The sequence below is a fragment of the Mesoplodon bidens genome, assembly GCF_964165515.1.
Source record: "Mesoplodon bidens genome assembly, chromosome: 19".
NCBI lineage: Eukaryota > Metazoa > Chordata > Mammalia > Artiodactyla > Ziphiidae > Mesoplodon > Mesoplodon bidens.
The window spans coordinates 12852927-12876217 of record NC_138179.1 but is presented as its reverse complement, the minus strand read 5'-3'; the positions used below and the strand labels follow the sequence as shown (position 1 = coordinate 12876217).

General features: G+C 35.4%; 2 protein-coding genes across 2 annotated transcripts in view; one reads left to right on the top strand and one right to left on the bottom strand.

Annotated features, from left to right (window-relative positions):
* The window catches only part of SUZ12 (SUZ12 polycomb repressive complex 2 subunit), a 40616-nt gene extending 25860 nt beyond the window's left edge, over positions 1 to 14756 (top strand). The window contains exons 9-16 of the mRNA XM_081220543.1: positions 3067 to 3172; positions 6593 to 6770; positions 8270 to 8361; positions 8585 to 8728; positions 9210 to 9367; positions 9750 to 9948; positions 10657 to 10736; positions 12367 to 14756. Of these exons, the coding sequence (XP_081076669.1) occupies positions 3067 to 3172; positions 6593 to 6770; positions 8270 to 8361; positions 8585 to 8728; positions 9210 to 9367; positions 9750 to 9948; positions 10657 to 10736; positions 12367 to 12712 (1303 nt within the window). The 3' untranslated portion in view covers positions 12713 to 14756. The remainder of the gene's footprint in view (positions 1 to 3066; positions 3173 to 6592; positions 6771 to 8269; positions 8362 to 8584; positions 8729 to 9209; positions 9368 to 9749; positions 9949 to 10656; positions 10737 to 12366) is intronic.
* Positions 14757 to 20588: 5832 nt separating this feature from the next.
* Positions 20589 to 23291, bottom strand: part of CRLF3 (cytokine receptor like factor 3) — a 36824-nt gene continuing 34121 nt past the window's right edge. Inside the window, exons 7-8 of the mRNA XM_081220544.1 lie at positions 22976 to 23088; positions 20589 to 22099 (exon numbers count right to left, since the gene is read on the bottom strand). Coding sequence (XP_081076670.1) covers positions 21843 to 22099; positions 22976 to 23088 — 370 coding nt within the window. The 3' untranslated portion in view covers positions 20589 to 21842. The remainder of the gene's footprint in view (positions 22100 to 22975; positions 23089 to 23291) is intronic.

Sequence of the window (23291 nt, the reverse complement as noted above, 5' to 3'; positions counted from 1 at the left end):
GATCTGTCAGTTGCCATATCTATTCAGTCTCCTTCGATTTGGAACAGTTTTCCAGCCTTTTTTTTTGCCTTTTATAACAACACTTTAAATACAGGCCTGTAGTTTGGCAGAATGTCTTTCAATTTGGACTTTTGTGATTGTTCCTTTATGTTTAGATTCAGGTTAAACATTTTGGGCAGGAACACTAATTGGTGATGTGTTCTTTGTGCACGTCACAGACACAGCTGATACTAGGTTGTTTTTTTTTTTTTTTTTTTTGCGGTACGCGGGCCTCTCACTGTTGTGGCCTCTCCCGTCGCGGAGCACAGGCTCCGGACGCGCAGGCTCAGCAACCATGGCTCACGGGCCCAGCCGCTCCGCGACATGCGGGATCCTCCCGGACCGGGGCACAAACCCGCGTCCCCTGCGTCGGCAGGCGGACTCCCAACCACTGCGCCACCAGGGAACCCGATACTAGGTTTGATCGCTTGGCTAAAGTGGTATTTACCATATTTCTCCATTGTAACGGTCCCTTTTCACTTTAATTAATTAATTTGCAACCTCTGTAATAATTAATACATGAAACTGGATAAATGTCCTTTTTCTCCCAATAGTCTTTTTTTTTTAACGCAATAGTTTAGCATCCATTGATGATTCTTACTTGAATAAATTATTCTGTGGCGGTGGCCACATGGTAACTTTCTATCAGTTCTTCCATGTTTGGTTTGTTGGCATTTTTCTGTGAAGAAGAGCGTTCCTTCTCTCAAACTTTTTTTTTAATCAGTATGGATTAACGAGTTCCACTTTTATTCAGTCTGTTTTAATCTATTGATGTTGCTATTTTAATGCTCAAATTGTCCCAAATTTGGTCAGGAGGAGCCCCTCCAAGCAGGCTCCTAAGTCCCTTTGACTTGTTTTTATTTATTTATTTCCTTGTTTTCTGGAATATTCTAGATGTTCCAGGCTTTACATTCTCCTTTTCCTACCTCTGCTCTGGAATTGGCTATTTCTTCAAAGGGTCTTAGTTCCTTTCAGTAGAGGAGAAGTATTTGCCAACCAAGATCTGAGGAGTTAGATGTTTTAAAAATTCTTTTTATAATCTCTGAGAAGCTAAAGTCTCCTTAAAGAATGACCAAAATTCAAAAGCCATATTGAAAGAGTATGAAATATAGAGTGAAATAAAAAAAACTTCTGAAAACAAAAACACCATCATAAGCCAAGTCAAAATAAAGATGACAAGTCAGGAGAAAATTAATTTCAACTCATAATATATAGATAGATGCCTCATTCCTTTAATATAAAAAGGTTATACTAAGTAAAAAAAACACCACAGGCCAATAGAGGAATGAGGAAGGGATATCGTGAAAATGTTTACAAGAAAAGAAAATATATATGGTTTTTAAACAACTAAAAGGTAAAACATCTGAATATAAAAGTACACTGAGATGTCATTTTTTCACTTACCAGTTTGACAGATATCAAAAAACTTGATAAAGCACTGTTGATGAGGCTGTGGGGGAAAAGGGCCTCTTCATACACTACAGGTAGGAGAGTACATTGGATTGTAGCTATCACGTGTTCAGCCATAAAATAGAATATTATGTAGTCATGTAAACATGCAGGAGGAAAAGTCCTTTCCATTTTAAAATTTATTTATTTATTTATTTATTTAGGGCTGTGTTGGGTCTTCGTTTCTGTGTGAGGGCTTTCTCTAGTTGTGGCAAGCGGGGGCCACTCTTCATCACGGTGCGCGGGCCTCTCACCATCGCGGCCTCTCTTGTTGCGGAGCACAGGCTCCAGACGCGCAGGCTCAGTAGTTGTGGCTCACGGGCCTACTTGCTCCGCGGCATGTGGGATCTTCCCAGACCAGGGCTCGAACCCGTGTCCCCTGCATTGGCAGGCAGATTCTCAACCACTGCGCCACCAGGGAAGCCCTCCATTTTAGAAGGATACTAATGTATTACCTATTCAAATTAGTAAATAAAATTAGCTTCTAAAAATATTAAGTTGAACAGCCTTGTTGATATATTATTGAAGTAGAATAAATTCAGTAGCACAGCATAAAGACAAAAATTCTTAAGGCTCAAAATCATTTGGTGTTAAGAGTCAGACTTTGGAGGCAGATTACCTAGATTCTGTTGCTAGCTCTGGCTACTTACTGTGTCATCGTAAGGCAAGTTATTTAACCCTCTCTATGCCTCAGTTTCTTCTTCTGCACAATGGAGTAAAAGCATCTACTTCATAGAGGTGTTGGGACGATTAAATGAACTCTGTAAAGTCTTTAAAATAGTGCCTGGCACATAGTAAGCACTCAATAAATGTCAGCTAATACTACCTAACAGAATTTCTCTAAGACTGATGAAGAGATGCCAGATTCTTGATATACAATTAATTATTGAGTATGGTTGAAGAATGGTATTTAGGTTAGTAGTGTTTAATTGTATGGAAAAAATAACATAAACTATGTATACACACACAGATATGTACACACACATTAAAACTATACTGTGAGTATGGGTAGAATTTAATCGATTCTTCGATTCAACCAGTATTCCATTTATTCATTCACCTATGAAATGTTTATTGAGCACCTATATGTGCCAGGTGCCCCCCAGGATCTTACAGTTAATTAGTTTACTGGTCAAGTATAAAAGTCAAGAATTCTAGTTCAAGTACTTACAGTAGTTAAAGATAACAGAGACATAATTCTTAGCGGTTCCCTAAGGCAAGTATTATAACACCATTGTTAACCTTGATTTTAAAAGTATAAAGCCTGCACACATGCTTTATACTTAACGTTTAAAACTTAGCAAGTTTTAAGACCTTAGGCATATTATACTTTAAATGTTTAAAGTTATATCTGAGTAGCTACAGTAATGAAATAATTCTCTAGTAATAATTATCAGTACAAATCATTAAAATTTCTTTTGTCAGGAATGGAGTGTAGGTATATTTTTAAGTCTTGTTGGGTATGTAAGCTAGTTTATAAATTTAATAAATGCTTTTTAGTATAAATCTAAAGATGTAGAATTTGTGTACTTACAATAATACTCAGGTTACTTTAAAGTGTATGTGTTTGTCTAACAGGCGCTTACAGCTTTTAGATGGGGAATATGAAGTAGCCATGCAGGAAATGGAAGAATGTCCAATAAGCAAGAAAAGAGCAACATGGGAGACTATTCTTGATGGGAAGGTATGGACTACTTAGAAGACTGAGCACGTTATAGTTATGAACTCCCATTTTTGATTGATGTTTTCTTCCCCAAATGCAAATTCACATTGGAAGGAATTCATGTTGGAAGGAAGAGTCCTTTTTTTTATACTTTGAAAAACACAAGTCAAAATTATCTAGTCAGAGTATTTAATGGAAGGCATCATCCTTGGAACCAGACTGCCAGCTTCAAATCTCCACTCCTAGCTGTGTGGCATCTGGCAAATTACTTAATCCCCTGTGTGCCTCGGTTTTCTCATTTGTGAAACGAGGCATAGAATTGATGGGTTAAATGAAATGATTAAAGATGCTTAGCACCGTGCCTGGCATAAAATAAGTGCTCAATAAATGTTAACTGATATTTTAAATTCCATTCATAGTAACAGCAGGTAACATATGACTAATAAATTTATCAAGAAATCTTCAAATCTTAGATGAAGCAGGCTTAAAATAACTCTTCTAAGAGACTTAAAAAAATAAATAGGCATACATACATTTCTTGGATAGGCAGACTCAGCAGAATACTAACGTCATTTATTTCTAAATATATTAGATCAGTGTACCAGCACAAGCAAAATCCTGATTTTTAGGCCTTAAAAAATTAGTCTCAAGTTAACCTGGAACAATATGTAATAATACTAAGGAAAATTATGGAAAAGTTTTCTGAGAACCTTTACTTACTAACCTTTACTTAATAATAGAACATAGTATAAAGTTAAAAGAACTTAAATTTATGGTAAAATCTTAGCAATAGATAAGCACATCACTGAAGCGTAGTCTTGAAATAGTTTTCTGTATATCTTGAATTTAATCTGTGATAAAATAGGTGTTAGATCTGTGTGGGAAAGATAAACTGTTCGTTATCCATGTGACAGAATTGGTCTCTAGCCATCTGGAAATAAACTTAGACCTAATAAATTCCAGAAGGCTCATAAATGTGAAAATTCACACTATATAACTTCAGAAAAAAATATAGGTGAATATTAATGTAATCTTGCTATGAGGAAAGCCCTTCTAGGTATGCTACAAAAGCTAGAAAGCATAAAATGAAAATGACTAAAGTGAATCATATACTGCACAAAGCTATAGTTAAAAAGCAAATGATGGACTGGGGCTAATATTTGTAACATAACAAAAGGCTAATATGAATATGCAGTTAATAAAAACATAAGCAATCTAATTAGAAAAAAATGGATAAAGAACAGTCTGACAGTTTTTAAAGCAACAAATATAGATGACCAGTAAGCTTTTAAAAAGATATTCAACCTTACTAGTATTCAAAGATACGCAAACAAAATCAGAGATACTACTTTTGACTACTAGTTTAACAACAGTTAAAAAGGGTTGACAGTTTCTAGTTGGAGACGTGAGGACACATGCTCTCAAATAATGCTTTAATGTAAGAATAAGTTGGTATAACCTTATTGGAGGGCAGACTGGCGATACGAATAAAAATTTTGATTGTGTATATAATTATTAACAGTTTTATGTAACAGTTAATTTTCATTCTACAGTTTTGTCACAAGGTAGTAACTGTTTAACTGAAAAGATGTAGATTACAAGTCTTGCCTGAAAATTTTAAATAGTGAAAAATTGGAAACACCTTAACTCTAGAAAGATACATTGAAAGAACAATACTTTGACAAGAAGATTTCCATGATATTTAATTTTTATATAATAATACATCCACCTTTTATAAAATTAATCATAATAGTGGTTACCTCTAGGTGATGGGATTTTAAATAATTTTTATTTCTTTATATGTATCTACAGTGCTTGAATTTTCTGCAGGTATTTATTATCTTGCTGTTTTAAATTTCTTTTTTAAAGTTTGTTACGTTTATCCATGGGAAAATAAGGATTATTATATGAGTTGTTGGGTTTTCCCAAGAAATTGAGGCAATATGAAATGGGTATCCTTTTAAGTCAGGTCATATAGATTTGCTTCTTTTTAACAGCTCTGTGTTATTCTTTTAAATAATGTCCCGTAATTTACTAAACCAGTGTCACTTCAATGGATAATTTGATTATTTTAATTTTTTTTACATTTTCAAAAATATTGTAGTGAGTATACTTGTATTGGGTTGACCAAAAGTTCGTTCAGGTTTTTCTGTAAGATCTTAAAAAACCCAAACAAACTTTCTGGCCAACCCATACATGTATCTTTTTGCATTGCAAGTATTTTTATAAGATAAATTCCTAGATATGGACTCAACTGTGTCAAAATTGGTTTATATGATTACACTTTCACTTCATTCCAGTCTAAAATTATAGTTTTAAGAGGATTATTTGTAATAAAGATGTAGAGGGAGATTAGACTTGTGTGGCAGTAAAAATAAATAGGAGCCCATTGAAGGTTTCTGTAAAAGGGAATAGCATGAAAGCAGTCTTTGAGAAGATTATTTGGTCTCCTGGATATGGATTGGGAAGTAAAAATTAGAAGCTGGGAGAGCAGCTAAGATACTGTACTGATAAGATAGTAAGGATCTATACTTGATGATTATGTAAGAAAAGCAGAAGCAAGAATAGGGGTCAAATGTAATTCTGAAATTTTTAGTTTAGGGTCACTAGTAGACTGATAATGCTTGGAACAAAAATAATTGTACCTGAGGAGGAAAGAAAAGATAATACATTCACATCTAAAAACATATTTTAGTTCAGGGTGACCTTGATACCCAAGTGGCAGTGTTTAGAGCTCAAGTATAAAGAATGGAGAACCAATTTGGGATCATCTCTCTAATGGGTAAATCCTTGAGGATGGGTGAGAGACTCGGGCATATGGCTAAATGTTACCTAGGAATTAAGGAGGCCAAGAGAAGAGTGGTTTTATAAGTGACTAGAGGTGGAGGAGGAAAGCCAAGATAGTTCAGTGTCCTAAAATCCAAAGAAGAGAAGTAAGGGCAGTCGTCAGTGAAGCTGAGAGAAGTCAAGGAAAATTACTAATTGTTTTAATAATCATTCAGTTTACACAGAAAAAGTAATTGGTCATCTAAGAGAGGTTGCAGACCAGTAGGCTTTGGGTATCATAGTTTTTTTGTTTTTTGCTTTAATTTTTTAATTACCAACAAATAAAAATTGGAATATTTCTCTTGGAAACTTGGAAAAAGATCTGAAAATCTGGTTGTGTTGGGCCATTGTTTGTATGGGGCGACAATTCAGCAATTGCCAATAAGTAGTCACTCTTGTAGACAATCTGAGCCCTCCGGTACTACAGGCTCTACTACACTATACATTTATTTTATTTGCCTGGCCATCCATGTAGGCATTTGGGGTTTTTAAGGAAAAATCTGTTAAGTCAAATTCACATTAACATGTCATAATAAATATTTTCTTTTTACTCCTACAATTTCTTTCAGTTCATTATTTGGAATCTTCACTGTTTTCATGTTTTTTCTTTTTAAGAGACTGCCTCCATTTGAAACATTTTCTCAGGGACCTACGTTGCAGTTCACTCTTCGTTGGACAGGAGAGACCAATGATAAATCTACAGCTCCTATCGCCAAACCTCTTGCCACTAGAAATTCAGAGAGTCTCCATCAAGAAAACAAGCCTGGTTCAGTTAAACCTACTCAAACTATTGGTACGAAAACTTTGCTGTCAAAATAATGCTTTGCAGAGTTAGGACTTAGGCTTTAGATTAATTAATTTGTGTTTTGCTCCAGTCATCTTTGGAAATATTATTTGACTTATTAGGCATATTATGAGTAAATTAGGGTTCTCCTATTATTAGTCCTTTACTCAAAACCTTTGTGCCAAACGTATGTGGGAATTTTGGGGGTTTTTTGGTTTCTTTAATTTTATAAGTGTGGTATAGTATATAGGATATATGCTGTATACTATATAACACCTCCAAATTAGGTTTATAGATAGCCTTATGTCAGTTTAGGGTTTTTCCATTAAATAAATTTGTCTCCATTAAATAAATTAAATAAATTTGTCTCCATTAAATAAATTAAATAAATAAACTCATGAGAAAATGATTGTTTTTCAGAGCTTTTTAGATGTTGGAATTGCAGCTTTAAAGGGCTTTGGAACTGTATGCTTTTAAAAATTCATATAAAAATTTGTTTATGTTATGGAACTGACTTCATTATTTCAGAGTGTTTGTACAATTTTAGGGCTGGAAAAGGATCATCATAACCTGAATTTTACCAGGTTAAATTTTGCAGTAAATTTTTAAGAGGAAAAACATTTACACATTGTAGCAGTTAGCTCTGCTTAGTTAAGGCCCAGGTTGCAGTATTCTTTCATTTTGTTTATCTGCCTGATAAAAACACTGTCCTTGACCTGAGAGCATCTGTATGTTTTTATCTAAGACTGTTTAAGAAGGCAGAAGGCTTAAGACAGCTGTCTTTGACATATACCACTCATGTCCATTAATTGTGTGCAGGTCACTGTAAGAGTCAGATTCAAGAGATAAAAGAAATGACCCATGTCAGAGGAAAGATTTCCCAAGTAAATTGTGGTCTGGGCACTTCTCAAAGAATTCTGTGGCCAAGTAGATAAAAGAGTTTCAAAGAAACTGAGAAGAAGAGTTTTATACAAAATTGTACATATGAAATGATTACTTATGTCAGGGGAAATAAAAATTTTTATTTTTAAGTCAGTGAAGTAATATACCGGAATTATTAACAAATGATTACCTTTTGGATTTGGAATGATATTAGTGCAATCACTTTAATTTCTGTTAAACCAACATTTAGTGGATATCTGCTCACTGCTGTGCACTGGGAATACAAAGTCCAATCAAAACCATACTCTGACCTCAAAGTGCTGAAAGCATTACAGTGACTACATATAATTACTTGGGGTTATTTTTAGAATGTTTTAGGACATTATAGGTGGTTTTTAAAGGAAAAAAAAATGGCTCCTGCCAATAAAGACCTTACTATCTGATTAGGGTTGCTGATTAAGGGGATTGTTCCCCTGAACATCAGTTGAGGGTGAGAACAAACATTGTATTAAATACCACAAGAAGAATTTTGTGAAACCTTTATTGTTTAATTATTTTCACAAGATGCATTACTTCACTTTTAAGAAGCAACTATTTTCATTAAATATAAAAGTATGTGTTTTCAGCTGTTAAAGAATCGTTGACTACAGATCTGCAAACAAGAAAAGAAAAAGATACTTCAAATGAAAACCGACAGAAATTAAGAATATTTTATCAGGTAAACAAAGCTTACCCTTCTTTTTTAAGTAATCACGAGATGCCTTTGTTTTGCATGTTGTATCTGAAATATTTTGGCATATTTAAATAAAAAGAATGCCTCTGACTTGATTTTCCTTTTAAATTGTTTTAACTATTTTTAAAGGTAATAATGAAACAAAATATCTTGAGATATGTAAGTGGAGATTTGCTGTTCTTCTTTTTGTTTTCTGTTATTTTTAAAGTTCCTTTATAACAACAATACAAGACAGCAAACTGAAGCAAGAGATGACCTGCATTGCCCTTGGTGCACTCTGAACTGCCGCAAACTCTACAGCTTGCTCAAACATCTTAAACTCTGCCATAGCAGGTTTATCTTCAACTATGTGGTGAGTGACTTTCATCTTTTCTTACTCATAATATATTGTACATTATAATACAATTTGACTTTCAGAAATTGTACTTTATGCAAAATACCAAAATCTCTACACTGATGGATTGCTTATGCATGAATTAACAGTGAATGATTCAGAGTTTATGTATATTTGCACAGTACACCTATAATGACTCACATAATCCTCACACCAGCTCTGAATTAAGTGGTAATTTCCTTATCCTTGCTCAGTCAAGAAATCATTTGTACGAAGTTACCAAGCCAATAAATGGCACAGCCAGGATTTTAACATCGATCTTTTTGACTCCAGGTCTTCTGACTTCCTGTTCACCATGCTGGTATGCCTAGCATATTTTAGTTTTTGAAACATTAAGAACCCACAAGTACTTTTTAGTTAATTAAGTTGGAAGGATAGGTACTTAAGTTAGGGTAATTAATATTTTCTTTTCCTAAACACCTTGCCATTTTTGTTACAGTATCATCCAAAAGGTGCTAGGATAGATGTTTCTATCAACGAGTGTTATGATGGCTCCTATGCAGGAAATCCTCAGGATATTCATCGCCAACCTGGATTTGCTTTTAGTCGCAATGGACCAGTAAAGAGAACACCTATCACACACATTCTTGTGTGCAGGTAGGTAAAAAAGTCATACAACAAAAATTTATTCTGACTTCTATTGATGATGTTGGAGGAACAAAGGGAAGCCAGACAAAGCTACATTTAGGTGGGAATCCTTATTTCAGTATTAGCTAAGCCTCTGGGGTGGTATAGTGCTGTGTAACCCTCCCACGACTCCTGTTTCTACAGAGGTTTTCTCACTTCCTCCTTACAGCTTTTTCCTGTGTTGTTAATGTTGCTACTGCCCTAGTGGTTATAGGGGGATTCAAGTGTCTCCCAGTGGAAGTTTGTGTGTGCATACCTAGGTAGAAACCTGTAGGAATGGAATGTACTCTATTTGGGGGGTGTGAGCCTTCTCTGTGTTACTTAACATTACATCAACATTGCTTTTCATTAGGCCAAAACGAACAAAAGCAAGCATGTCTGAATTTCTTGAATCCGAAGATGGAGAAGTGGAACAGCAACGAACATACAGTAGTGGACACAATCGCCTGTATTTCCATAGTGATACTTGTTTACCTCTCCGTCCACAAGAAATGGAAGTAGATAGTGAAGATGAAAAAGATCCTGAATGGCTAAGAGAAAAAACCATTACTGTAATTATTATTATTGTTGTTGTTGTTGCTGTTATCATCATTATTGTTGACAGTGACTTTAGAATTTTATGATTAAATGATTTTTGTTTGAAAACTAATGTTTAATATGAATTACATTTTGATTTAGTGTAAAGGAGCTTTTTCTAAATTAAGGAATTCAGGAATCTACAATTTTTATAATTGTGTCATTTTAACAGTAACCAACTAAAGGAAATAATAGATTTTCTTCTTGTGATTCTGTATTGTGTTTTTTCATTTTATTTAAAGGTAACTATTGTCATAACATAGAATTTCCCTTTTAAAGTTACTACCTAAATAGATGATTTTAAGAAACATTGCCACTTTGCTATATAAGTAAGTTGTGGTATTTTTAGTTGCAAAAAATTTTTTTTTTTTTTTTTTTTTTTTCTTTTTGCGGTATGCGGGCCTCTCACTGTTGTGGCCTCTCCCGTTGCGGAGCACAGGCTCCGGACGCGCAGGCCCAGAGGCCATGGCTCACGGGCCCAGCCGCTCCACGGCATATGGGATCCTCCCAGACCGGGGCACGAACCCGTATCCCCTGCATCGGCAGGCGGACTCTCAACCACTGTGCCACCAGGGAGGCCCCAAAAAATTCTATTTTTGACACAATTTTTTCTTAGAAATACCAATTATACTTATTCTGTATCTAATAGATATTTCTTCTTTTTCTCTTTTTTCTTTTGAAAGCAAATTGAGGAATTTTCTGATGTTAATGAAGGAGAGAAAGAAGTGATGAAACTCTGGAATCTCCATGTCATGAAGCATGGGTAGGGTATTTCTAAATTCAAATATTCCACTTCCTTTACGTTCTTTTTGTTGCTTCACATTCTATAAATCTGTTAGACCCTTACTTAAAATTCTGTTTAGATATAATTTGTCCTAAATATCCTAATTCAAGTATTATAAAGAAAAATGGTTATCCTCCAAGAATGTTTAAGGAAGGTGCTAGCTCCATCTAACAGGTTTTTATTTAATGTCCTTTTTTTTTTAAATGATAATCCAATTTTTATTCCTTTTATTGCTAGGGGATACATAAATAATACGCCATGTGCTACACACCTGGAATTCCTGGAAACTATCACACTTATTGCCACAATTTTAAAAAATTGCTTAATTATTCAGAATAAAATATAAGCAGCTTTTCTGATTTCTTATTACCATTTCATAAAGCTCAAGGTAGAACAGTCCTTATTTCTTGTGCCTTTGTGGCTGAAGCATTGTTTTTCCTGCAGATCTGCTTCCTTCCCTTTGTGAACTATTTACCTGTCAGTACAAATATTTTTCTTCTCTACCTTCATTAGTATTAGATCCTCATATAAGGCTTTCTTGTATAGCACAAGCATGTAAGGTTTTTTCATTTATAGTTAAATAAGTGGGAGGGGGCACTTTTGTTTCCTTACTCTTGGGGAGTGAAGAGGAGTTGGTACATAACTTCTAGTCCAGATGTCTGGGTGCATGGCCTATAGCCTTTTTTTTTGTAAACTGCCTTGAGCTAAGAGTATTCTTCACATTTTTAGTGGGTTGTAAAAAATTAAAAAGAGGAAGACAACAGAGATCATATATGGCTTGCAAAACCTAAAATATTTACTATCTACCCTTTTACAGAAAATGTTTGCCTGATCCCTGGTCTAGTCACTAAAACTCAGTTATGAGTAAAGTATGTATATGAAGGCTTGCCTGAAATCTGTTTTTCCTTTTGTCCTGATATGCCAGTTTCAAGATAGAATTTTAGTCAGATTACTTAATTGAGTTCTGTTTTAATTCCTGATCCAAATCTGTTAGCATAACAACTACTGGGTTCATGATACACTGGCATTACGGACTGGCAGGTATTTGGTAAACTATTTGGATTTTATCAGATCTGCAGGCAGGCTTTTACAGGCTCTGTTAGAGTCTCAGTTTCAGTCGGTAACTGAGCAGCCTTCTCCTATTTTAATTTGCTTCTCAAATTTTATTCATTGCTTTCCACCAAAACAATCACACTGTACCACATTTGTTGTGACATCTTCGTCTTTTCAGAGGTTTACCATGAACTGAAAATGTAGAGGAAACACTGCTTCTGAAATAGGAAACTGAGAGAATAGTTAGTATTATATAGTTAATGGAAGTGGTGCTGGCAAGAGAAAATGTTTTATACTTTTAACTGCTGAGTTCCTATTTTGTTAGGAACAACAGAAATGACATCTATTTAAGCTCTGGTTAAATTTGTTTAAATTTCTAAAACTGTAAGCTCATTCAGGTGATTGAATCTCAGATTCAGTATAGTTTTACTACCTGTTAAGTCATCACTTAACTGGATTTGGATATAGTCTTAATGTTCTATAATGGTTATCACTGGCATTTGACAGAAATGCTTTGTATTGCTATTGATGTTTTGTGTTGTTTTTTATTAAATAGGTTTATTGCTGACAATCAAATGAATCATGCCTGTATGCTGTTTGTAGAAAACTATGGACAGAAAATAATTAAGAAGAATTTATGTCGAAACTTCATGCTTCATCTAGTCAGCATGCATGACTTTAACCTTATTAGCATAATGTCAATAGATAAAGCTGTTACCAAGCTCCGTGAAATGCAACAAAAATTAGAAAAAGGAGAATCTGCTTCCCCTGCAAATGAAGAAATCACTGAAGAACAAAATGGGACAGCAAATGGCTTTAGTGAAATTAACTCAAAAGAGAAAGCTTTGGAAACAGATGGTGTCTCAGGGGTTTCAAAACAGAGCAAAAAACAAAAACTCTGAAAAGGCCTAACCCCATGTTATGGACAAACACTGAAATTTCATTCTAGGGAATTCAGCCTCTAGGAAGAGTCTTGTTTTTGTTTTTAATCATAAGTTCCAAACAGGCACTGTCAGATGAAGTAAATGATTTCAACAAGGATATTTTTATCAGGGTTCTATTTCACTTCATTATGCAGCATTACATGTATATCAGTTTTATTGATGTCATTAAAACATTCTCAAGTTTGAGCATGAAAAGCAATACTTCAAAGAAAGTATTTTTAACTTCAACAATTGTCTTATGAAATATATTGACTTGATAATCGAGAAATTATTTCATATATTTAAATTATGGTTTTTTGCAGTTGTGACTGGCTGTTTTTCTACTTTGTAATTGTGAGACATTTTCTTGGGGAGGGAAAATTGGAATGTGATTCCCTTTTTTAGAAATTGAAGATTTTTGTGAAATTATGTTGCATTACTATTTGCAGTCAAACCTTGATCCTTGATTTGAAATCATTTATCAATTTGGAATGAAAAATTACGACATAAGATATTTTACATGATGTAAGTTCATTTTACAATTTAAAAATAGCACTTCTTCATCTTACGCCTGTTTGAGAGCATGTTAATTTTTCACATTGTCGATGGTGAAATGTGTTGGCTTATAAGGTTACTGACCATCCATTTGTTTTTATGTGGATAATTTTGGTGCATTGCTCACCCAGTATATTTTTTTAAACTTGAACATTTTGCTGGCTTTTTTTGTTTCTTGTTTTTCTTTCCCAATTAGGTAATCACATGGAAAATTCAGCTGTCCATATCTCTTCATTAGGATTGTAAACCAAGGGAAGAATGAGTTCGAGGTTTTTAAGATGCCACTTTTGAGGGAGGAAATGTTCTATAAAAATGAATCAGAAAATGATACAACTTTTTTTTTTCTTCACAAGGATGTCTTCGTAATGTATTTCACGATTAGAATATCCAATACAAATAAGCTGACTTGAATCGTTTTGAGCAATTTTGCCCTGTGTTATATGTGTCTTATGCACATATTTGCAGTTGGATTTTCTCCAACAGAAAGTGGTTTCACTACTGGCACATTAACAAGCACCAATAGAGTTTTTGGTCCAACTCCAAGCACTGTGGTTGAGTGACATCACCTCAATTTTTTATTATCCTTAAAGATAAATGCATTTTCATATTCTTTATTTATAAAGGATCAATGCTGCTGTAAATACAGGTATTTTTAATTTTTTTATTTCATTCCACCACCATCAGATGCAGTTCCCTATTTTGTTTAATGAAGGGATATATAAGCTTTCTAATGGTGTCTTCAGAAATTTATAAAATGTAAATACTGATTTGATTGGTCTTTGAGATGTGTTTAACTGTGAGGCTATTTAACTAATAGTGTGGATGTGATTTGTCATCCAGTATTAAGTTCTTAGTCATTGATTTTTGTGTTAAAAAAAAAAAATAGGAAAGAGGGAAACTGCAGCTTTCATTACAGACTCCTTGATTGGTAAGCTCTCCAAATGCTGAGTTACAGTAAACTCTGATTATGCCTCTGGATAGTGGATTTCGAGCATTTTTCTCGGGCTTTAATTTGCTAATAAAGCTGTGCACATATGTAAAAAGAAAAAAAATAGATTATTTTAGGGGAGATGTAGGTGTAGAATTATTGCTTATGTCATTTCTTAAGCAGTTATGCTCTTAAATGCTTAAAAGAAGGCTAGCATTGTTTGCACAAAAAGTTGGTGATTCCCTCCCCCAAATAGTAATGAAATTACTTCTGTTGAGTAAACTTTTTATGTCATCTTATAATAAAAGCTGAAAAAATCCCTTTGTTTCTATTTATAAAAAAAAAAAATTCTTTTCTATATGTACCCTTGTTAAGAGATTTTGAAGAAATCATGTAAGATGATAAAGCATTTGAATGGTACAGTAGATGTAAAAAAAAAAAATCAGTTTAAAAGAACGTTTGTTTTTACATTAAATGTTTATTTGAAATCAAATGATTTTGTACATAAAGTTCAATAATATAAAAGCTGTATTCTGTTTTGTTTTTGTTTTTTATTATTATGCATTGTCAATACATGCACAAAAATTTGGGCTCGGCTAAGATAGTAAGGATCCAAAAAAATTACACCCGTCAGAGCTAATAAGAAATTAAGAGAAAAATTAATGTGAAATCCTGCTTTCAGTTCTAGTAACATCAGTTGCAACTAGTATGTTATTTATGGTATTACATAAATATTTTAAAATTTATGGTCCAGAGTAATGTCAATATTAGTTAACCTAATGTTAATCCATCTTTGGTTTTTTTCATTTTCTTTTGAATGAAAAAGACTTTATCTTGGCCTTCAAAAAGCCCATAGATTAAGAGTGGGATACAAATGACAACGTATAACAATATATTATATAATAAAATTGTATACTACATCCAGTGAGGTCAATAGTTTGTTGAAATTAACTTAGAAGAGTTGAGGGAAACCTTACAGAAGTGTTGACAATTCCACTGTGCTTGCTTTATTTACAAGTACTAGCTTGCCTGTAAACATGTTGCTTTGTATTCTTTGAGCTGAGCACCCCTCTGCTTCCAAAGCTCACTGTGTTTGTGTGTGTTTCTTTTAAGCACCTGTTTCCTTTTCATTAGACTGCCAAGTCAGTCTCACTGGCCTTAGTACTGCCTCATGATCTTAGTTGGTGTTCAGACATTTGCCACATGAACTGAAGGCTTTACGTGCCATGCTAAGTGACTGGATTTCAGGCAGTAGGAAGTATTTGGAGATTTACTGCACAGACATGACACAAACCCATTTGTGTTATAGGTGAGCCATGGTTACAAGTAACTTGGGAGGGGAGAAGCTCTACAGAGGGAGAATCCCTAGGATGCTGTTGTAGTCCTCCAGGTGAAATATCCAACTACTAGAACACTGCCTGTCGTGAAGTAAGTGCCCAAGAAGTAATCACTGAGTGGTGTTTGTTTCGGTGTGAAGGAATGAAAATGAACTAATAACGCAGTGACAAAGCCAAGGGAGGAGAGTTTCAAAAAGGCAACAGTAGTGCTGTAACAGAAAATGAGTATGATATCACCTTCAAGGGAGTTTAGTGATAGAAAACAGGTTTAATGAGCTTAGTAAATGGAAAATGAGTTGGAGAAGTTCATCATGAAGATGTGAAAAACGGGGCCATAGGAAGAAGGAAACAGGCAAAGGAAGAGACCGGGGAGAGTGGATGGGAAGGTTGAGCAAGTATACTGAGGAAGACACAGAGAAGACCAAAGATGCAAGTTACCAGAAAAAGGAGATCAAGAACACAGATGGATTTAGCTTGCTAATAATACTGTTGCTAAAAAATGGGGAAGTGGGTACTCAGGACATTTCTGGTGGGAAAATAAATTAGTACAATCTCTGGAGAGAGCAATTTGGTACTTCCCATTAAAATCACAATGCGTTTAACCTTTGCCCCAACAATTTCATCTTCAGGAATTTAATCCTACAGATAAACTGGAACACATGTAAACTGACAAACTGTGACCACTGTTGAAAAGAGCAGATTAGACACAAGTCATCAGGAGACTGGTTAAGTAAGTTATAATCCATATAAGTGGAAATATTCAGCCATAAAAAGGGGATCGGGAAGGTTTGTTTTCAACCAATGTGGAACAAATGCCAAGATATAAGTTCCATTTTTTTTAAATTTGAAAAATTAATATATGCCCATATTTGCTTGGGTTATAGAATATGACGAAGGATACGCAAAAGCAACTGCTTTCAGAGAAGATGGCTGGATGAAAGGACAGGTATGAAGGCGGCTTTTCACTGCCATTTCTGAAATCTAAATGTACTGCCTATTTTCTGTAGTTCTTATATTTTAAAAATCTAAAAAAATAGATAAGGGAGTTCAAGAAGAGGGATGATTTCTCACTGGGAACCAGGTAAAATGGATAAGTGGTTAGCACAGAACTGGAACATAGTAAATTTGTATTAAGTAAAACGGGAAGTTCACTGTGAAGAAATAGTTTCTAAACATTCAATTTATATTTTGTTTGTTAATCTAAGTAGTATGCTGATCTTAGAAAAGGGGAAATACATGAGGTTTTATTAACTATACCAAGTACCATATTAAAACGGATCATTGATGGTTCCCAGTTGTTGACAGCGTAAAAATCATATTCGTCCTCCCTGATCTGAATTCACTATGTTTTCAGTCTTCTCTCTCATGTATGCAGTCTCCCCTCCAACCAGGTGAGATACCAGAGTACAGCACGGTACACACCATGCATTCGGGTGTTCTCCGTACATAGTCTACGATCCAGTTTCTGGAGCATATTCTATTCCTATGTACTATTTGTACAAGTGTAAGGTTGATTTTTATACAGAGGTAAAAATTCACTCAAGTACCTTCTTAGGCAAACAAGATTGCTACTTAAGTGTCACATGGATGAATCACGTTATAAAGTTGGTTCTAGAGAACAGGGTGGCTATCTCCTGGACTACTATATTTCATCTGTTCTCTTTTCCCATTTCTGACTACCATCCTATCCACATGGCAAAGCTTCAACCAGGGGCTACCTGCAGGTGCACCATCTCCTGGAATCATATTTCTGTCCATGCTACCCCATTCTTTTTCAGAACCCAAATAGCTTCCACCTGCTCTTGTAGCATGCTACCACTAGCAGCCGTTCTGTCAATCATCTGTGAATGTGTGCCAGCACTTGTCCTAAGCACCGGGAGTGAGAAGTTGAATAAGACTCAGATCCTGTTTCAAGGATTCTCCCAGTCCCCATGGATCAAAACTACAGTCACTTCTTTCTCCTCCTGTCCCTAAACAATCATATACCTCTCTGTTAGATTTATTGCTCATTACTCCAGAGAAGGGGTGAAGTTACACAGATAGCAGAATGAAACCTTTGTATATTTTGAGACAAATTTATGAATCACGTAATACAAGTACCTAGAACGTAACAGGGGTCCAATAAATCTTAGCTTCTTCACTAATTCAACTAAGATTTTCTTCTGAATGGATTCTGTCTATCCCTAATCCTCATTTTGGGGGCTGGTTCTTCTGTGCAGCCCTGTAGGGAAAGGTCGGACCAAGGTTGCCATGTGGGTAATTAGCCTTAAGGAGCCTTACTTATTCGTTCAATACTTCCTGGGCGCCTACTATGGCCTTTGCCTTAAGCTAAGCATGAGGACCAAAAGATGAATAAGCCAGACGTTGTTCCTGTCCTCATGAATCTTAAATTCCAGAGAGGGAGACATTCACTCATGTTTTAGTAAGCCATATTTCCAAGTGTCTAATCTCCAACTGGTGCCCTGAGACACTGGGTAGTGTGGGCAGAGGGTTATTGTGGTAGAAGAACTGATGATAGTCGATAGCCTTGGTGCCTTTGCAGCTTCAAAACTCGTAGCTACTTAACGACACTGAGTTTGTTTCTTCAACTGTAAAATGGGATTAAAATGCCCCCTTCAACAAGGGATCTAGCACAGTAGCCTGCTCTTGGTTAGCATCATTGTTTCCTTCCCTGTGGCCACACGGTTTTGCCAACTTCAATCCTCAGCTCTCACCTCTAAAGAAAAACCATATGCTTGCTCCCTCTTCCACAAGCTGTTTTAAGAACATGGAGAAGTCTCCTGAGATTACATTAACAAAGTCTAATTCTCTACAAAACTGCAATTACATTGCCTTATGTAAGACTAATGAATAGAAGTGACATAGAAAGGTCACTTTTCATTTAATCAACATGAAATTCCATGAGAGATTAGTTTTATTTTGAATATGGTTTTTGTTTTTTAAAAAGAAAAGTACTGGTTTTAGTTCAAAAGTATTTATCAGATGCCCATATATCAGGAAATGTAGGGTAATAAGTAGATCCCAGACTTTTGGATTTCATAGACCAGTAATATACATTCAAAAAATTTTCGACTTTTTGTCAGATGAGATTTATGAACAAAACAAGCAAACCTGACACCTACTGTCACTTTCATGTTATAGAAGGACACAGTACAAAAAGAGCAAGAAGGATAATTTCAGAATAAAGGAGAGTCTTTCAAATAAAATCTAGATTTACAAAAAAAATTACTACGGAGACTGGACTTTTGGTTACTTTGGAGCAGTTACTCCCAAATCTGCCTTCATAATAGAATAATTTCATTTCTTAAAAAAAAAAAAGTGAGTGCCACTAGTACCAATTAAATCAGAATTTTTGCTATTTTTAAAAGCCCTCCAGGAAATTCTAACATGCAAGCAGGATTGAGAATAATTGCTACAGAAGATACAAAAGCTCAAGGAATTTATAATCTAGTGGGTTTAAAGCAGGTGTCAGAAATTCATCTACCCATAGGGTCAGGACTTAAATGAGCTATGTAGCTGAGTGTTATACCAACCTAGGAAGACAGAATAAAGAGAAGATACCACAGTCTTCCAAAGAGAAAAAACATACAACCTACAAACGAATGGGCACCAGAACGGCATCAACTTTTGGTTGTATCCTAGGTGACAACAGAGCAATGCATTCAAATTCTGAGGGGAAATGATCTCCAACCTAGAATTCTTAATGAGTCACAGTCAAATGTAGGATAAAGAGATTCTCAGACCTCTACCTTTCAAAATATTTACCTCTTGGGCACCCTTTCTCGGGAAATGGAGGAAGTGCTCCACTAAAATAAAGGAATAATCCAAGAAGGAGGAAGACATGGGACACAGGGAACAAGTAATGCAGCAGTAGATTTGAGCTGAGCAAACTATCCATTCTGACACTGGTTGATTTACATACGTATGGAAAGTTCTGAACCAGTTTAGGAGATACCTAAATGAGTGTGTGACCGCCAATCACAGTTGTCACAATAGTTCTCAATAATTGAATAAATCTCACTTCTTGAACTAAATCCTTCATATTTAACACAGGAGCTAGATGCTCACTCTGCTCCCTCTGCAGGAAAACCCCTCATAAGAGATGTATTTACCTTTCATCTCTACTTTTATTTTTGTTTTGATATTAAAATCTATTATATAGCTTCAGAATTCATGCTTCTGAGAAGATGGAATAGCATAATTTCCCTATTCCTCCTGCTAAGTACAACTAAAAACCCTGGAAAAAATATAAAACAAACATAAGAAGATTCTGACAGATGGCCGAGGGACCTCAAAACTCAAGGAACTCAGTACTGTGCATTCCTAGGGTTCTGTTGTCTTATGTATCTCAGACTTGGGGCTGAAGAAGCCAGCAACATGGAAATACCAACAGACACAGACAAAAAAGCCCCAACAAAAGCCTGCTCTCTGTAGCCAAAGGACCAGGAAAGGGGCAGCCTAGCAAGACAAACTTACGGCCAACCACCACTCCACTCCAGCCAAACACCATCGTCAGGGTTGAATGATGGTGGCCCACAAAAAGACATGTCCACACCAGAACCTGTGATAGTGATTTTATTTGGAAAAAGGGTCTTTGAAGATATAAACTGAGGACCTTGAGATGAGATCATCCTGGATTATCTGACTGGGTCCTAAATCTAAGAGAAATGTCCTTTTAAGAGACCAAAGGAGGGAATTCCCCGGTGGTCCAGGGATTAGTTAGGACTGCTGCGGCCAAAGGTTCAGTCCCTGGTCGGGGAACTAAGATCCCACAAGCTGTGCGGCCCAGCTAAAAACAGAGCCCAAAGGCCATGGGAAGACAGAGACTGGAGCTACGCAGCAACAAGTCAGGGAATGCCTGCGGCCACCAGAAGCTTCCAGAGACAAGGATTCTCCCCTAGACCCTTTGGAGGGAGTACAGTCTTGCCAATATGTATGTTATATATGTATATATAACTTATTCATTTTATATATATATGGATCCTCCCACTTAAAAGTGAAGATGACTTTTCTCCCTCTACTTAAAAAATTAAATCTGAATTAAATCTCATGAAAGAAAAAAATACACACATATACCTTTTAGTTTTTTATTCTGTTTCAGACAGTTGGACGAGAGGCATCTACATTCTAGCACATCTTCTTAACAGCCACTAAGCAAGTGAAAAACAGCTTACTTATAAAAAGGCAAGGGGAAAAGGTCATGATTGTCTACTAGGGAACTGGAATCCCCGAATAAATTACCTCACACAAATATCAAACTTGCTTTTCCACTTTTCTGTTAAAAATGAAAAAAAAATTCACATTAAAGAAAAAAGATCTTAAGCTGTTATATAGCAAGATAATCATTTTTACATCCTAAGTCCTTCAAATAAATATTTTAAACAAATTTAAGTTTTCCAAAAAATAGGTCAAGTATTTACCCTACATTTGTTTGGTCCACTAAAAGACCATTTATGAAGCTGACATGAAACTGGACTGCAGCTCAGACCCTAGGAAGAACAACGTGCACGTCACTGAGGCTGGATATGCACCTGTGCATATTTCAAACATGGGACATGGCTAACACTGCTGTGCATACTACTTCCATAAGTAGTTTTACCCTGTAAAAACCCTCTAACCTATCGTGAATTGAACTGCAAGGAAAGAACAAAAGAAAACACCTTGCCTGTTGTAGACATTTGCTCAGTAATTTTTAAAAATGCAAAAATTATCATGCTTTGGGGACTTAAAGATTACTGAACATGAGATAAAATTCAATACTGCTTACAAATCCCTGAATATGAAGAGCATATTCAACACTCCTGTGGAGAACACACAAGAGAGTGTATATTACAGCATACATGGTGGCACATTCTACCTGGTCTATTCTTGCCTATTCATTCTAAAGTCTTGGATGGCCTTGGATCTTTAAAAGATAAAGATTTAATAAAAAAAAAAGTTAACGTTACATTTTTGTGTTCTTACAGCCAACTTTAAAAAGAAGTACAGTGGAAAGGTACATAGGGCTGTCTGTATCACCTCATACTTTTAAAAGCCAATTTGATTTTTATTGTGATGTGATATTCCAATTAACACTATGCTAAAAATAAAATGGACTGCATTACTGTTTTGTCCACAATATTCACGCCTCTTATTGCTAAGATACTGGAAAATAAATCCAGTAAATAATTTGTTTCCAATGACTTAACTGAGAGATGAATCTAACCATTTTTTAAACCAATGACAACTGAACTGGGCTGAGGAAAGCTATGTGAAACCCCTGCAAACCCAAAGCCAATCATCTGAAAATCTAGAATACCAACACTTTCCACCCAGGATAGAAAAACGAGCATCCAAAGTAAAGAGAACCACAAGACTGATCGAGCAACCAATCAAACACCACTTCTCTGTTATTTGAGCTAATAGTTACTCGAAGCTTGATGTTTCCGCCTTCGTTATTATTGCTGGATCCTAGAGTCACAGCTTCAATGTCAAATGTGACAGTGGACCCAGAAGTAACTGCGGGCAACTGATTAGTCATTTCTTTTCCATTTACAAAAACTGCACCTAAAATGTTAAGGTAAAGAGTCATTCTTATGTGAGCAATAACTAAGAACGGAAACAAGATTCTAGATTATTGGTAATACAGCTAATTTCCTAATTCAGATAAAGAAAACATTTTGGAATGCCAACTGGTCAAAGATAATGCAGTTAAATATGTTAATTAACCCCCATCCCCAAGGCAGAAGAAGAAGTTAAAGCTTTAATAACATTTTAGATTTCTGGTCCAGGGTTCCACTCTTTTGAAATACAGACCATGAGTTTCCCATATGGATGGCATCAAAAGAAACTTGACTCCTTTATAAAATTACATCCTGTGGAACAACAAGATTGTTTCACATGGAATAAACAAGAATCTTGTGCTACCTACTGTTTGACCCACACAGTAAAACATTAATACATCTTGGTAGTGATTTTTAAAAGTGTGATTACTGCAAAGTAAGGGACCAAAGAACACTACAGATGTAAACCCTCTCCCCGTTTCCCTAATCTATGCCGAATTTATGTTGTCTAATCTATGTTGAATTCAGATCACCCAGGCACACCGAATCCAGGGGTAAACCGCCTGGTGAAAATCCCAGCTCAATCACCTCCAAGCTTTGTGAGTTTAAGCCAGCTACTTCACCTCTCCGTGGCTGTTTTTATCAACTACAAAATGCATATAATACTACTCCTCACTTCAAAAAGCTGTTAAAAGGATTAAATAATGTATTATTTTTAAAGGGTATAGAACAATGCCTGGTACATAGCAGCCACATAGATATGCCATTAAGACCTAAACTTTTTCATCTTCTGCTATAAATGTGTGATACTGAAACTGATTCAAATCTTACTACAGTGAATCACAGATTTCAAAGAGAATAGCAGTAATTTCCCTCTTACCATTTGTACTAATGCAAACTGCTTGATCCCGCTGCAGGGAGTCATAACCGTTCTGTTTTTCTGCACACACTCCTATACTGTCTCTTCTGTCTGGCTGTCCCACAGTTTCAACTCTGTCAATGAGGTAGAAAGGTCATTTAATCTTTTTTACTTAACGTGATATCTAATGCTTAAAAAGAGCTATCTCATCACAATTACTCTTAAGAATAGCTAACAGTGATTCAGGCAGGACTTCCTAAATTCCAGGCACTGTTCTAAAAACGTTGTGTCTATTTATCTATCTATAAATCATCTCATTCAATTCACATAACAACCC